General features: G+C 44.8%; 1 protein-coding gene across 1 annotated transcript; it reads right to left on the bottom strand.

Annotated features, from left to right (window-relative positions):
* Positions 1–366: 366 nt before the first annotated feature.
* RAB1A (RAB1A, member RAS oncogene family) lies at positions 367–15171 on the bottom strand. Its single transcript, XM_075035551.1, is given in 9 exon segments — positions 367–2200; positions 2471–2602; positions 3640–3735; positions 5246–5341; positions 7548–7620; positions 14748–14887; positions 14890–14967; positions 14969–15115; positions 15118–15171. Coding segments are annotated over 9 exon segments (1014 nt in total). The 3' UTR covers positions 367–2002.
* Positions 15172–16308: the final 1137 nt, after the last annotated feature.

Here is a 16308-nt window from a genome sequence, read left to right as displayed (position 1 = left end):
TTAGGCCTGCTCTACCCTCTTCCACACAACTCCTGCCTGACAAACACAGGCTCTAGCATTTAACAGCAGCAGCACAGTAACGACTTGGGGGGGGGGGGGAAATAACCACCAAACAACTGGTGTAGCCCAAGTTGGTTTTGCAATGCTTTTATTACTGTATATATTAACATTGTTTTGGATAGTATGTAGCAGGCATCTTGACATTTAAGTTCATTTGTGCACTTCTCTGAAGGGAAGATGTTATACCCTCAATACACCTCCTTCTGGTTCACTTCCTGATCTTAGCAGCACTCACTACTCCTACTGCTCCTGCTCTCAAGGAGGAGCAAGTCACATTATATAATGAATTATACCAACAAGCACATCTCTAATAGAAAGCACATCACTTTATTGTGAAGGTCTCAAGTGGAAGAGTTCAACTTAACCATGACAATACTTTATGTATTACAATTGCCTGTTGATTTATGCAACTATGTTGAAGAAAGCTGTTAGCCAAAGTCACCCCCCCCCCCAAAAAATCAGAGGATATTTGCACCAATTTTAGTTTATACCTCACAACATACCTAGGCTATATTTTTACTATCACAGGGTGTATTTACTACTAGGGGAATGTTACATGGTCTTTCAAACATGAGACTATTTACAGAATAGGCTGAACATTTGAGTTTAGATAAAGCTGAACAATTTTACATGTATAGGAAGTGTTATAGGCTAGCTTTCCTGTGGCTTTTAGCTAGACATCAGGCACTAATGATTTGATTAGCTCTGTACAAAGAATCACACTGTCCAAAACCTCTTGGCTGCTGGTTAATTCCAAATTGTTCAAGATAGCGCCTACTTTGAGCAACAGTCTGTTGTGGGGCCTTACTGTCCCTGTTTCATCCTTCCCATGCCTCTATGCCTAACAGAATAGAAGCTAAGCTGTTCCACTAAGTCAGAAGAGTATTGATTTAAAAGAGGATGGAACTAACAGTATATAGAAAGGACATAATATAGTGGTAGAAAGTTATACCACCTGAAGGTTACATTGAAGTCATTCATGTTAGGGAAATACTGTTGTTTCCCCTACTATGCACAGCAGACAGGAATTCCCTAAATAAGAGTCCTTGAGAAATAAATTAAGTTCCAAGACTAAGTTAGGGAACTGTTGTACATTCAGAGTGCATTATACCTCCATGAACATTGGCTGGGTGTTTCTGGTACAGCATATGTGCCTTAAGCACCATGACAACTCAGTCTTTTGGGCCATAGTCACTAGCTTTAGTTGCAGGGAAGGTCTCTGGTCTCCTAGAAGGTCTGAGAGCCATGGCTGCACACAGATATGTTTTGTGCACAATGCAAGCCTGATTTTCCCCTTAGCCATACAAATTAAGACAATATTTATCACCATACAGTTTGATATTACTTCCAATAAGTACAATATTTATTAAACATTTCTTCAGTTTTGTTACATATTGTGCAACAAATTACAATATTCTGCAGCCACAAATTATATGCAGAGTATGAAGAAACTATTAATCAGATAGTGTGATCTTTCCATTTATAATTCTACAAGAAGGAACTAGCAAATCAGATCTTACATATATCTTACTAAATTTTATGCATGGAAAGTGACAGACACTGTTGTGCTGTTTGATACAAAATGGCTAAACTTCATCTTCAGAAGACTAAACCTGACATCTAAACATGCCAATAGAAACATCAAAACAAAAATACATCCTAACCAACCACAGGAAACAGTCTGGTATCAGGAAAAGCAACAAGGATTACACATTTATAAACCAGCACACAAAGGTTTAAAACAATTCTGAAAATGAAGTTAGCTGTCTTGAGTCAAGGGAATAAAAAAAGTCAGTATTGACCATTTACAATCTCTGACCTTTGTGGAGACGGTAAGAATCTGTTGTAGTGCAGCTACATACAGTACAATTCAGGCAATTTTTTTTTCACTTGGGTTCAGATTGCAAATTCATTGTTGTGAGACAAAAGGGGGAGGCAAGTTTTAGCAGCAACCTCCACTAGACTGCTTGACTGGAGTGCTCTGAATTTTAACATTGGACTTCTCTGCACCACCAGCTGTCGCTCCCGGACCCATTCGTTTTTTAATCTCAGCAGCCATGGTCATGAAAGACTGTTCTACATTTGTGGCATTCTTTGCACTGGTTTCCAAAAATGGAATTCCAAGAGAATCTGCAAATTCCTGCAAATCAAGAAACAGCAAACAGTAAGCTCATACACTGGTTCATACCTCACCTTGTTTCCTGGTGCACCACTGGATAAACCCCAAGTTCATAGACCACCACCCCACTCCCAAACTCCAGTCTGATAATGACTTGCACCACAAGGCATCATTGACATGGCACCTTGACATCTGTGTACCAAGACATTTCCCTGCACTAGAACTCACTCAAGTGCATTGCAATCCAGACTAGGTGCTCAACCAAGCAAATACACATCAGTATCAACATACCTTTGCTGTTGTATAGTCTACTACTTTCTTTGTGGTCAGATCACATTTGTTCCCCACCAACAACTTGTTGACATTTTCACTGGCATAACGGTCTATCTCCTGCAGCCACTGTTTTACATTATTGAAAGACTCCTAGGAGATAAAAGAATTGTAAGCAAGACCCTTAACCAAGAGGAAAGCTCAGCACTATTCAGTGATGACTCGGAAAGGATATGAAGCACTATACTTAACCTATCAGTGTGATTCACAGCCACAAGAGAGAAAACTCTCTAATGCTACAGTACTCCCTTGATTGCCTCAGTATAGGTGAGTCAACACAGGGTCTATACAGCTCCTTAGTGCATGCTTCAAGCCCTACACAATCAGCCCTTCCTCCTTTGCTGCACTCTCCCATTATTTTTCCCTGCTCTGTATCTTGAATTGAATAGTCAACAACTTCTACCATCTGGAACTCTTCCTCCTCCTCCTGTAGCAGAGAAGACATGGCATACAGCTGAAACCAGAAGAATCCCAAGCATTTACAAAGCACCAGGTATTACATGCAAACCACACTGTTGTAGGTATGCTGGAACACCCTTTGACTCCAGAAATGCAGAACTGCTGTGCTGAACTGATATTCAAGTTAGTGATTGAACCCCATTGTTCTTTTTCTATTAATTTGGGAAACACTACACTTCATAAGAGCCCTTCAAACAGGACAACTGCACCAGTAATCTTCAGAGATTCTTTCACAGAAAACACTGGCTCAGCTGTATCCTGTACACATGCTGACAATTTTGTTTCAAATGCCAGTTTTTGTTGTAGACCAAAGTTTAAGTACATTCAGAAATCTTTCAACAACTTGCATCAGTAAGTCAGACCTCCTGCTACCAAAGGCAGGGTGAGAAGTATTCACATAGAACAATCAGCTACCTGCCCAGCAAGTTTTAGGTTAAGCTTAAGATACAATTGCTTTAGACCCACAGATCCCACTGCTCCTTTTATTTCTGTGTTTAGCTCCAAACCAAAGACTAACACATACATTAGCCTGATAAACCTTAACACAGCCTGAAGAACATGGTCACTGTCTCCTTAAGAAGCACCAAGTCATTAAATTCCCAGTTTTATTTACTTATCAGCCTAGTGTATTCCACCTGGAGAAACTCTCCAGGCACAGGTTTAACACTTACCTGATCTGTAACATCATACACAACTATGATGCCATGAGCACCTCTATAGTAACTGGAAGTGATAGTTCGAAACCTCTCCTGTCCTGCCGTGTCCCACTACAAGGCAAATAACAGGATCAGTTACTGCAATGTAGCTGTACCAGTGACACATTAGCTTCCAGAAATACAGCTCAGCTCATCAGCCATCCGACTACAAACAGATCCAAGTCACACCTACAAAAGTGACTGTGAAACTGTATGCATCAAACAGGATTTGATAAGATCAAGATATTTTAACTGAGAAGAATTACACTTCAGTAGGTGCTTTTCTAGAACTGCTCATTTGTGTAGTTTCAGACAAGTTGTAGTCCAGAGATCTCACTGAGGAAAACATTAAGCAGTTTTGACCCATGAAGAAGCCATGGTTCAGTGGCAGAAGAACAAACATAAGCCAGGGCTTGAAAACCTGTTAGAAATAAGGCCAGAGAGATGTGGGTCTTTAACATAACCACTCTGCTTCAACTTCCTTAGTACAAGAGCTGCAGCAAAGGTATTTAAAGGCAACATCCTCTTCAGAGGATGAATTGCAACAACTCAAACCAAACCTGGTTCCATTCTCCTGGTGGGAAAGTTAAGGAGGGACATTAGGTGCTTGACCTCTCCCCACACCAGGACAGGAACAGCACTCACCCAAACATTCCTCTCCCTGGAGCCATGTCAAGAATAGGGCTAGCTGCACATTAAAAATAGTGAGACTCGCAGACAGATTTCAGCAGCAACAGCATTCTTAGTGGGCTGCTCTGGACTCAGGACAGCTACATTAGAGTCCAGAGGCTCAGGCTTAGGCTTCTGGCCGTAAACTGGATGCCTGCTCCACAACACAACCTGGAATCCCTGAGTCACTGCCTTCAAGTCCCAAGAGCCTCTGCTTGAGCTGGAAGCAGTGGCTGACAAGGATTGCATGACCTTGCATAGATATTAGATTTCATTACACCAGTCACCCTTTCAGAGTGCTTCAAGATTAGAGGAAAGAACTGCCAAGTCTCTTCCCCTGCTTATTCCAAGTGAAAGGCCAAAAGCATAACCAGAAAACACTACCCAGTGCTAAGGCAGACAGGCCAGTTACAAGCAGTCGTGTCAGTTTTCCCATTCAGGTCAACAAAAGCAGAGTTCCCAGCACTAGACAGTGCAGTCTGCTATTAACAGCTGCTACAGAATTCAGGCATCTTTGACAACTGTGTGACATTCCTGCACTTACACAAATCCTTGCTACATACTGCAGAACTACACCAGTTTTGATACAGGAGCACTCCAGCACAGCATTCTACCCTTCTTCAGCTCACAGCCCATAGTGCCTTTTAAATACTTAAGCTTTCTTTTCTTCCCAGGAAAGTAAATTTATAACAGGTTATTTCCTCTTTCAGGCAAACAGCCTTGATAAGCATCCTTTGAGGACAGGTCATGGGAAGTCTTGTAATCCTGTAAAAACTGCCTAGCCTTCCTTCTAACAGGGAAGATACCACTTATATTTTAATGATTAAAGTACAAAGGTAACTAGCAATCCTTATGAATATAATTCTGTGCTTCAACAGATTAAAGTACCCAGGAGTTGAGAAATACTACTTACTATCTGAAGCTTGATTGTTTTCCCATCTAGTTCTATAGTTCTGATTTTGAAGTCCACACCAATCGTGCTGATGTAACTTTCTGTGTACGTGTCATCCTAGGAGAAAGAGTGAACATAAGTCAAGCCAGCTGCACCTCTTCTGCAGTCACCTACTTTATTATGCAACAGGTAGGCACCAGGCAAAGGTACTTACTTCCCTAGCAAAAACAGTCTGATTTTTCATGGCAAAGTCCAATAGGTAGCTAGGTATTTTCACTGAGTATTTACTTCTCCAAAATTCTGCAGTTTTTTTAAAAGCACCTCAAACAACAAGATTTATGTTCCAAAAACTAGTCAAAAAGCCTCTTTTCTGGAAATCCTGTAATGTTAAGTCCTTTTGAACTGTAGTTTAAAAAAACCAGTCTTTGCTCATGTTGGCAGACTGCAGAGCTACTTAGAAAAACCATTATAGTTATTAAAATGCCTCAGATTTTTATCTTCCTTTGATGGTTTTTCATCTGTTTTACACAGCAGCTACCTACAAGTCAGAGTCTTTGCCTCAGTCACACTCCATCTGAATTTCAGATCCTCTGCTGCCACAGCTGGTTGCCAAGGCAGTTTAGAGTTACAGCTTGGGTACTTGTGTTAAGTCCTCTGCTCTGCAGTCTGTGTAAATACAGGAAGGAAAACACAGCACTGGTTTAGCAGCTTGCATAGAGCTGACTGCAGAGTCTCCAGCAGGCCTTAAGATACACAGGAAGTGCTTGCATCAGTCTTTGCTACCTTCTAGTGATTGTTAGCTTGCCAGCATGAAGGAACTTTCTATTCCTAAAGTACCAGTAGGATAGAACTTCATGTAAAATATACCACAAAAGGCTTTATGCAACCAACAGCTATCAAAAAAGCAAGGGGTTTCTTTGAGTTGTGAATGGAAGGCACCTTAGGTAATACATCTGCCTGAGGGAACAGATGCAAGTAAGAATAAAGCATTAAGGCTTTTAGAATTACATGACATTTATTTCCTTCACATTTCAATACTCAGAAGGGTATGTTTGAAAAGCCTTATGCCTTTCAACCTATAGCAGGAAGAACACAGGTAAGTGAATGCTGTGGTAATTCCTTATGTCAGGGTAAAATAGCTTACTTAGTAGCTTTTTCCTTTAGAAACTTGACTTTCTTAGTTGAAGAAACACCAGATAACCAAGCACAAACTTAAGCTGGCTATCAAAAAAGAAAAGTTGGGATTATTCACATGAAGCCAAAATTTAATTCAGAAGTATCTGCAAGAGAAGCAGGCTAGACTGATCTGGGAGTACTGCTCCAGCCTTGGTGTCACTTCCAATCCACTGCCTCCACCAGTTCTGTGAGCAGAGCACGTTACATCTTCCTAGGGCCCATACTGTCTCCCTGTGCTAATACTGCACAAACAACAGTTTTAACAGCTTTAACTTAGGTGATGCTATTTGTACACACCAGAGCACCATTTCATATTAATAACATTAAACACAACAGGCTCTTTCCAGAGGTGCCCAGAGCAATTGTTTAGGCTGTGAAACTGCTGCCCTCATCTTGCAGTAGTATCAGACTCTAGTTTCTGAACTAATGCCCCACATTCTCCCTCCCTTCCTATCCTCCCATGGCAACATAAAGCTGCACTTTGGCATAGATATAGGTAAGGAGTTCACCGGATTCCAGCTTTTTCTACTCAGAGCTGTCAAAACCATTTTACCTTTTCCTGTTGACAAGAAAACTAGAGTTTCAGCCACAGAAGCTCACCAGCAATTTTAACACTTATTATACACTCATTCACTAAAGGAAGCATAAGGCCTTATTATTCCTAGAATATTATTTAAATTACTTCCCCCTCTGGCTAAGCAATTGGTAGGCCTTTTCAATGAAGATATCAAACTTCATTTGGCTGAAAATATTCAGATCAAGTAGTAACTGATCAAGGTCTTGCCCTGACACATTTGTACTCTTCATAATTGAAGGCACACCCCCCAGAATTCAAGTATGTTCTTCCATCTTCAGTGTTCTAACACTAGTGTCATGATGGACATTAAGATATCTTGTTCTCCAGTAACAGGAAAATGAGAATTAAACTTCACTGGACATATTCTTGATATTACTTCTTTCCATATTACTCAAATACACCAGCTAGAAACAAATGCAGAAGACAGGAGGGTTTTGCCATACTTTAATTATTCCTTGGTATACCAGACTTGACAGACATCAGTCCTTTCAAGTAGCTGTTGTAGCAGAGAAGTTCTTGCTAAGTACCTGGTAGCTTTTTTACATAAAGTTTTCAAGCACGATCACTTACTGCAAACCTAAGTAGAAGGCAAGATTTCCCAACACCGGAGTCTCCAATCAGAAGCAGCTTGAATAAATAGTCACTGCAGAAGAAAAAAAAAATTGTCACTTAATGAAAAACACTATCAAGAATCAAGTTCCTTATAGCTAGTATATTACCATGTTTGAGAAGGGTCAATTAACTCACTACTAGGGAAGTCACCTACAACTCCAAGCTTCTCTATCCAGTTTAGACACTCTCACAATTTACTTAATTTACTTGGTAAGGGAATTGTGATGTAGATGCTCTGAACACAGCATTTTTGTGCAGAACTGCTCTTTCCTAGGAAGTTACTCTGGGGTATTAAGTGTGACTATCACCTAGACTAACAGTCCTACTTCAGCCCTTTGTGGTCTAGCTAAGATGAAAATCATGCTTCACAATTAACTGCAAGCCTCATGGTTTGGTTGAGTGACTCAAGTAACGCGCAGATGGTAGTTAATAGCCTGCTGTCCACCAGAGCCATCATCCCCTATCATCTTTAAAGTCAAAGGTTTGATTCCACTGTCCAGCTTCACAAACACCATGTAGTTGGCCAAAAGCAACCAATTCTTTCCTCAATTTAAGTTACCCAAATTTAAGTTCCAGCAGAATCCAACAGCATAACATTCAATTTAAATATACAAACTATGAACTCTAAGTTTAGTTAGAGCTGTTAAAGCAGAATGAACATCCACCTTCCATGATAAGACTATTAAAAGCTGAGAGTGACCACATACTTCACTTGCCTTTCAGGAATTAAAACAAAGCTAAAGCCATTGCCAAATGAGGATACATTTGTTCTCTAGAAGATGTCAGGTGTGACACTAGGAATGCTCAAGTCACATTGGAAGAGGTAACAATTTTTTTTGCTTAATGTCAAGTCCTCCCAACATTGAGGGAACAAGCACAGTATCATCAGTGACCGAACTAGTCTTTTATTTCAAAGAGTAGCAAAGATTTCACTGTTGGCAAAGCATTAGATTTTGTGTTAGTCATAAGACCAATTGGGCAGTTTAATACTAGAGATCAAGTAGCAGAGAAAAAGCAACAAACCACCACTTACACAAGTTATTTTGCTTTGTAAGTACTAGACTACCCATTCTAGGTTTACAACTCTTCAGCCCTGTAGTGTCCAGGATTAAGTCCTGTTCTCATTTAACCACTAGAGTTTACAACAGACATATTTCTATGCCCACTTAGCCAAACTGAGAAGATAAAAATTATGCAAATGCCTGCAGTCAACTGTCCCCACCTATTATTCCCTACTAACACCGCCACTGACTCTGGCTGGCAGGAATCCAGACAGGAAACTGCATCCATCCCCAGCTAGTAACAGCCAAGCAGATGGTCAACTGCTCAGCTTTTCACCACTCCTCTGCTCAAGTGCCCAAATGACTGTCATCTTGGCTGGTCCCAGGCTTCAAGAACACACTCAACTGAAACGTTCATCAGTTTCCACAGGACTTCTCTCAAGGCTAGAGAGAAGTCAGAAGTGGTAAGTGTAGCAACTAATAAGCTGACACTTAAAAATGCAACCTTCCCCCACAGTGTAATCCTAAAAGCACTCAAGGTATTTAAAAAAAAAAATCAAAGTCAAAGGATATCTAGCAGTTTACAGTCACAGAACTGACTACTCCACCTGTCAAGTCATGTACTAATACAATGCAAGATGGTTTTAGTAGAATGACAGTTAACCCAAACTGTTTAGGGGACATAAGTTATATTGCATCACAACCCACATATCTTAACAGCTTCAAGACAGCTGAAGCATCATTACTGCTCATACTCTTACACTGGTGATAACAGACAAAATACATGTTTCTTGAAGTTCGGGCCTGCCCATAAGGCAACACCGAAACCCCCCCTCACCACCTGCAGTCCCAAGCACTGCCTCCCTGGGTGCTTCAAAAAGAACAGTTTTGTGTTTCCGGTGGCTCCACTTGCAGAAACTCCACCACAGCCACACTGACGAGCTAGTCGCTGAGGATGTACACTTGTGCTTTACCACAAAAAAATGTGGTTTAAGCCTAAGGATCACTGAAGTGGGACTGCATTGACCAGTGGTACAGTTACCCTCAGCTACCTGGCTCTGCTGCCTCTCAACCACCAACATCACCTAGGAACAGAGGCAAGGGGCTACCCTGTAGCAACTGTAGCAAGAGACATTTAAAACTTCTTACCCCCACTAATAATTTCATCCTCCAAGAGCAGAGAAACTCTATGTAACCTGGAGACCAAACTAAGGTACAATAGCTCTGAGACCCAGTCCACTGTTAAACCTATGCCTTCTTCCCCACGATTATGCATAAACTGAAGCCACAATTGCCTCAGCCTTCAAAAAGCTTCTTCCTACATCAGCAGGAAACTTTGGTCATTCAGTTCCCTGCAAAACCAGAATTTTCAGCAATCCTGAAGTTAAATTATTACTTACAGTAAGCACTGATACACTTGAAATTATTAGAGCTTGTAGCATGTTATAATCCCCTTAGGAATGGTAATACAGCAATATTACCACTACATTGTCTTCACTAAAATTAGTGGAAAAAAATAATTCCTTCCTGGTGTATGTAAGGCTTCAGCTATGAGTCTGAAAGATTCACTTCAGAGCCTCCCCTTGCTTCCAAGGGGAACTGAGGTCTCCCCAGCCCCCAAACATCAAGTAACTTGTCTTCCTCTGTTACTCTTAGTGCTAAGAGCAGCTCCCAACCAGATCTACCCTGCTATTAAATCTTTTCCTGTTCAGAAGCAAACAAGAACTATAATGGTTTATGCACAGCACTACTGCTAAGTTAACACAACAAGGACCCAGAAGGCTTAAATATTGGGTTTGACATCTTTGTTATTAAGACCTTCTGACACTTTGGGCTTTCCAGAAGCAAGTGACAAACACAGGCTCATACGGTGACTTAGGCCACCTGCCTCACCCCCACCAAAACCAGGGCCAGTCCTTTACTGAATTAGCTCTGTCTCTGACCTTAGAAATAGGTGCTGTCACAAAAACCTAGTTTTGCCAGGTAAGAAAGACTGATGCTTAGACCTGCATCAATTCAGAGATAATTTAAGTAGAATCTTGCTATTTAGGTTTTAAAAAATTAAAATAATTCCATATTTCAATTATATGGTGCCTTCCTTTCCATGTACAGTTGCGTTAGGACCTTTTAAAATACAGCAGGTGCCTATATAGGGGCCCTAGAACCAAATGAGCAGTCCCTTACACATGGTATGATGCTAGAGACAGCTCTCAAGAGTACAGCAACAGTTTAAATTGAAAATGAAAACAAGCCACAAAAATTTGCAGAGATCTATTTCTAGACTGAACTACACCGATAGAATATTTGTGCTAATGGGTTCAACTGTAGCAATGTGTCCAACAAGCCATGCAGGTTAATTGTGGTACTTGCTCCTGAAGAGCCACACAAGCATTTCTGAAGCCACTGAATTTTTGCTCTTCAAACCTGAAGGCCTAACTCATCAGCTCTCCCAGTTTAGGGAGCCTTCATAAAGCAGGCTAAGCTACGCAGCATAGCCTTCTCCACACTACTTGGAGAAAATGTGAATTCAGATTTATCATTCAACTATTTCTCACCATTTATATAAGCAAGTCATACTTAGCACCCCTAAGAGAGTGCACTGGAAGAATGTGCACAGCAAGGCAGGCAGGTACTGTCAGTAAGAGTGAGGCTTTCAAATGCTCCCCAGCAGGAAGAGGATATGGTAACTTCCTCTTGCCAAAGAGATAAAGGATATATATGTTAAGCTTAATTGCCTCTTGCCAAAAAAAAAAGGCACCTCCAAAATAGCCCTGTCAAATTTTTGAGCAGTGAAGCAGCATCCTCCTGTACAAGCATTTTCCACACAATAGTCAGCAAGTTCAGCAGAAGACCAGGAAGTCAAGTTTAGGACAGACCTGGCCAAAGCTGTGTGGAAGGGACCTGTGGGCCTCCAAGACACTGTTGTTTATACAGGTAGACATATGGGGATTTTTTTTTTTTTTTTTTTAAAATGCTGGGAAGCTTTTATGCCAAAACAGACAGGACTAGGTAGTCCTCCATCTCCAACAAGGAACTGCTGGAATCGGCTTTAATCCCTGATGTCAGCTGCAAGTTTACTGTAAACAGGTACTCACAGCAGCCTCAAATCCCTAGTCTTTGTTCTACCACCCAAGAAATTTTGAAGAGGAGCATGACTGTCACTCTGATTACACACTGCTTGTGTAAGTAAATAGAACCCAGAAGACATAATGCCAGTTTGCATCGCAGATTGCTGTTTGGGAAGGTTAGAACACAAACAATTTCAGATGATTCCAGCAACCCAGCAGCTGTCACTCGATTGTCATCTACTGAACACCATCACACAAGTCTGAAAACCCCTGCACAAGTACTCTCTAACACTTCTGAAGAACACAAAAACCCCCAAGATTTACTCAGAACAAGCACTTCATTTCCCCATCTCCCCCTGAAGAAGGTATCTAGAACAAGATCCAGACACTATAGAGTATTGATCAAAATTAACTCCTGATACCACTTGGCTGTTAGATAGTTTACCCACCAGTGTGTTTATGCTAGTCAGCCTACTACACACAAGTTGCAGAAGGGGTAGGAAATGCCGAACCTGACATGATCTAGTCTTAACAGTCAATATTGACACTTTGCTCATTTAAACACCATAAAGGGGGAGGAACACATAAGGAATACATCCCAGTGCTGGGTGGGCAGATGTTTTCAGTATTTAGCTTCCAAACACTAGCACTAATATCTCATCCATCCCTCTTCAGCTCCTTCACTCAAACAAAAAAAGCACACTAACTAGTCCAGTAGGCTTTCCCACAGCCCTGAAATTTCAAGGAAGCTCTCAGAAGCACACACATCTCCTTCAAACCTTTGCACCAGCAGCTTCTAGTCCTATAAGTTTAACAGGAAAATTGAAGGAGGCAAGTCTTTTTATTAAGAAATTTTAACTAGCTATCCCACTGACCTCTGATAGAGAGTTCTGGCATGCCCAGGAGAGAGGATCTGGGGCTACAGCCCTATCTGAAGCTGTGATAAGGAAGTGAGAATGTGTTACATTATAGGCAAGGCACTTCTAAAAGGACAAACAGACATCTGTACCTGTATCTGTTACAGGTAACTAGAAGGAATAATGTCATAATCCCATAAGTCTTATTCCTGGTTTAACATTGATCCAAGTATACATATTGCAGTGACAGGTATTTTCTGTCCATCTCAGCACACCCTTCCTATCTCCTGTCCTCATCCTGCAGACACAACCCCATCAGGAAGTAGCAATACTACAAATTAATCTTAAACTACAGCTTTTTGTCTTTGTTTTGCTTTCAAGAACTTGGCTGTCCAAACCACCAGGAATGAGCACACTTCACTGAGAATGAGTCTCCCTCAAAACATTTTCCCCATCTTCACAGCTTCATTCAGTATCTCCTTGCAGGGAACTACTCTCTGCATCAAGAGCCTAGAAAGCGTAGAGGCTTCAGGAAAGGCAAAAAAAAAAAATCTATGGAAGAAGCCCCCTTCAACCTGTTTCTGCACACAGTGTTAGTGGCCTAACTCCTTGCAGGCAGTTTTCCACTACAGAACCCACCAGGCTGCAAGGTAAATTTGAGTCTAACTCAGAGTCATTACAACCAGAGAGGCACCAACAATTTGTTGGTCTCTCACCCACTGACTACCTCCAGCTACCATTTTGGTGTTTTCCAAAGCCACATGAGCAAGCTTGTTACATAATCTTGCCAAGACATAACTTGAGTTCCTGGCTGTACCTCTTAGTTTTCATCAACTCCCTCACACTAGCTGATGACTACTTTGCCTTCTACTCCTATTTGCTCTTCAGGTGATTTTAACAGGCCCCAGAGTGCTTGCAGCCATGCTACCATAAGCAGAGAGCACAAAAGCCATGACCATGCAAGTCAGTAGCCTCAACTGCATGTAAAAGCATGCTCTGAGGACAAAATTTGTTCAAGTGTCATCCATGAACAGAGACAATGAGTATCCAGAGCAGTAATGTCATACCACACATGCATTTCAATACCATAACCACTTCAGTTACATTGGAGTGCACAGCAGCTTCATCATCCCAAACTGGAGTGCCAGCAAAGCCAGCATCAGTGAAAGAATCCTAAAAATACTCTCCAACACTGAAGTGTTGAGTGCATCAGCTGGTTTTTAAAGTGCTTTTTAAACTAATCCTAAGTCTCTCCTCTTCTTCACACAAAATAACCATAAGCAAAACGATGTTTATTGTCCCCAACATCCCGGTGAGCAAGCCACTGCTCTTACAGTTGCCAGGATACAGACAACTATTGACCAGAGAGCTCAGACATCCTTACTCCCGAGCAGGCCAATCAGAGAAAGAGGCTATATTCACACAACGAGGTACAATGACCCTCCAAAAAAAAAAAAAAACAACCAAAAAAACCCACCCAAAACACAAAACTGTGCCATCACCAGGTCTTCTAGGCAAGTGCTATTTCAGCTCAAGACAGCCCCAAGAGCATTTCATTATCAAGTCACAGCGTTGCAAAATCTACATAGGCAAGAAGTGTTTTGCAAGAGCCATGTGACACACACATGACTTGCAGCTAAAGTGAAGGGTGGACCTCTGACTACTAAGCCGCCAGCAGCAACCGGCCAGGAAGACCGGCTTTCACAAAGAGCTGGTTTTCCCCCCGTCACTTGTTGGAGCCCGAGCTCCGAGGCCTATTTTCCAGGTCCGGAATAAATCGCCGTCAAGTGCGCCCATACTTACTTCGCCACCGACAGCGCTCCCGGGGCGGGAGGTGGGATGCCGAAGCCACCCGGATCACCGGGCCCATCGCGCCGGTTTATAGCGGGGACATCATTAACTTTTCATGGCCCGCCGTGCGGCTGCCCGCCACCCCCCCCCCCTTCTCCGACCCCGGTGCCCGTAACCCAACCCCAACCCCCCCGCTCCGGGGACGGCACCAGTATGCCCAAGGCCTGCCCTCCGCCGCCGCCGGGGCACGGCTCCCTCGGTCACCGGGGGTAGGCGACGGGCCGCCGGAGGCCCGAAGGCTCGGCCCCCACCCCCCCACTCAGCGCCAGGCCTGGCGGCGGCCTCCCCCCCGCCCCGCCGCGGCCTGCCGATCGCGGCCCTCCTGGCGAGGGGCAGCGGGGCCCGCGGCCGCGGCGAGGCCCTCCCCCGGCCCACACTCACTATTCGGGATTCATGCTGGACATGTCCGTGGGGCCCGCGGCCCGAGGGACGGCGAGCGCGCTCTGGGGGGTGGTGGGAGGCGGTCGCGGCCTGGCACCTCCCGCCGCCGAGGCGGGCGCTCCGCGGATGCAGGCGTCCAACGGCTCCCGCCTTCGCCCGGCGCTCGGCTCGGCCTGCCCCTCCGCCGGCGCCCTGCCCGCTCCGCGGCCTCCGCGCTCGCTCCTCAGCCCAAAATGGCTGCCAGAGCCCAACCAGGAAACGGGGCGGCCTCTCGCCGAGCAGCGCTTACATGGCCGGGGGCCGGTGGCAGGGCATGCCGGGAAAGCGAGTCCGCGTAGCAGCCGCCGACCTCCGCCGCCGGGCGGCCGCGCCCGCCGCAGGGGGACTCGCTTTCCCGGCGGCCCCTGCGGCGGCGCCTGCGCATGCGCGCCGGCCGGCCTTTCTTCCTTCGGCCCCGTCTGCTCGGCGCGGCGGCCGGCGCGGCGGATTGGCCGGGGAGGAGCCAGCTCGGGGTGACGTCGGCGGGAAGACGTGGCAGCTCGGACGAGTCACCGCGCGGGCAGGAGAGGGGCGTGGCCTCGGCGGGCGGGGCGGGGCAGGGCAGGGCGCCCTCCCGCGGTCGGCGGGGGCCACCGGGCGCCCCGGCCTGGAAACGGCGGGCTGGGGTGGGCGGCGGGGCCGGGCGGACCCCGCGGGCTGCGGGGAAGGGCCTTCCCCGGCCGTGAGGTGCCGCGCCCAGCCCTCCCTCCCGGCTGGGATCGAAACCCCCCGCCCCGCACAGCCCGGCCGGAGTTTGATTTTCCCCGTTGGTTACGTTTCCTCCGCTCTAAACACGGGCGACAGGAAGAGGGAGATCCCGAGCCCCGTCCGGCGTCCGCTGGCGTCCGGCGTCCGCGTACCCCTCGGGTTTTGAAACATTCCCCAAAGGCCTTTGGCCAGGTGGGTTCGCCGGGAGGGACGAGCGAGGCAGGCCCCAACGGGAGAGGGCCGTCCCCGTTTCCCCTCGGGGAGGCCCGGGCGGCCACCGCCGGGAGGAGGACGAGGACGAGGGCAGCCCGCTCTGCTGCCCCTTCCACCGCTTACCTTCCGGCCGGGTGGGGGGCACAAATGGAGGCAACCGTAACAAAAATAGGAACAAGAGGGGCGGCGGGCAGCGCAACGACGGCTGTAGCAGAACACGGTGCCTGTAGGAGCCGAGACCTCTTTTCTCCACGTGCATTAATAAGTGACAATGCCTTTTCGCACCGCCGTCGCATCTTTTATCAAAAGCATTCTACATGCATTAATTAGTCACATTTCATAACATTCCTTGGGCACAGTAAATATTACTGCGCTCATTCTACCGCTGGGAAACGGGCAGGGAAAGATTGTCACACACCAGGGATCTCGGAGCAAACAACCTGTTAAAGCTGGAAGAATACAGAATACAGGAGCCTAGTTTTCTGGTCAACCACTTGAAACAAATTCTTACAGAATATCAAGTTGTATCGCTGGCATTTTTAGTTGTTTATGCTTTCAGATTTATTCCTAACAAACTCCTAGCCTTTTCAACACCATCAGA

Source organism: Buteo buteo, chromosome 9 (assembly GCF_964188355.1).
Source record: "Buteo buteo chromosome 9, bButBut1.hap1.1, whole genome shotgun sequence".
NCBI classification, from domain to species: Eukaryota; Metazoa; Chordata; class Aves; order Accipitriformes; family Accipitridae; genus Buteo; species Buteo buteo.
This window is presented reverse-complemented; position numbering and strand designations above follow the sequence as displayed.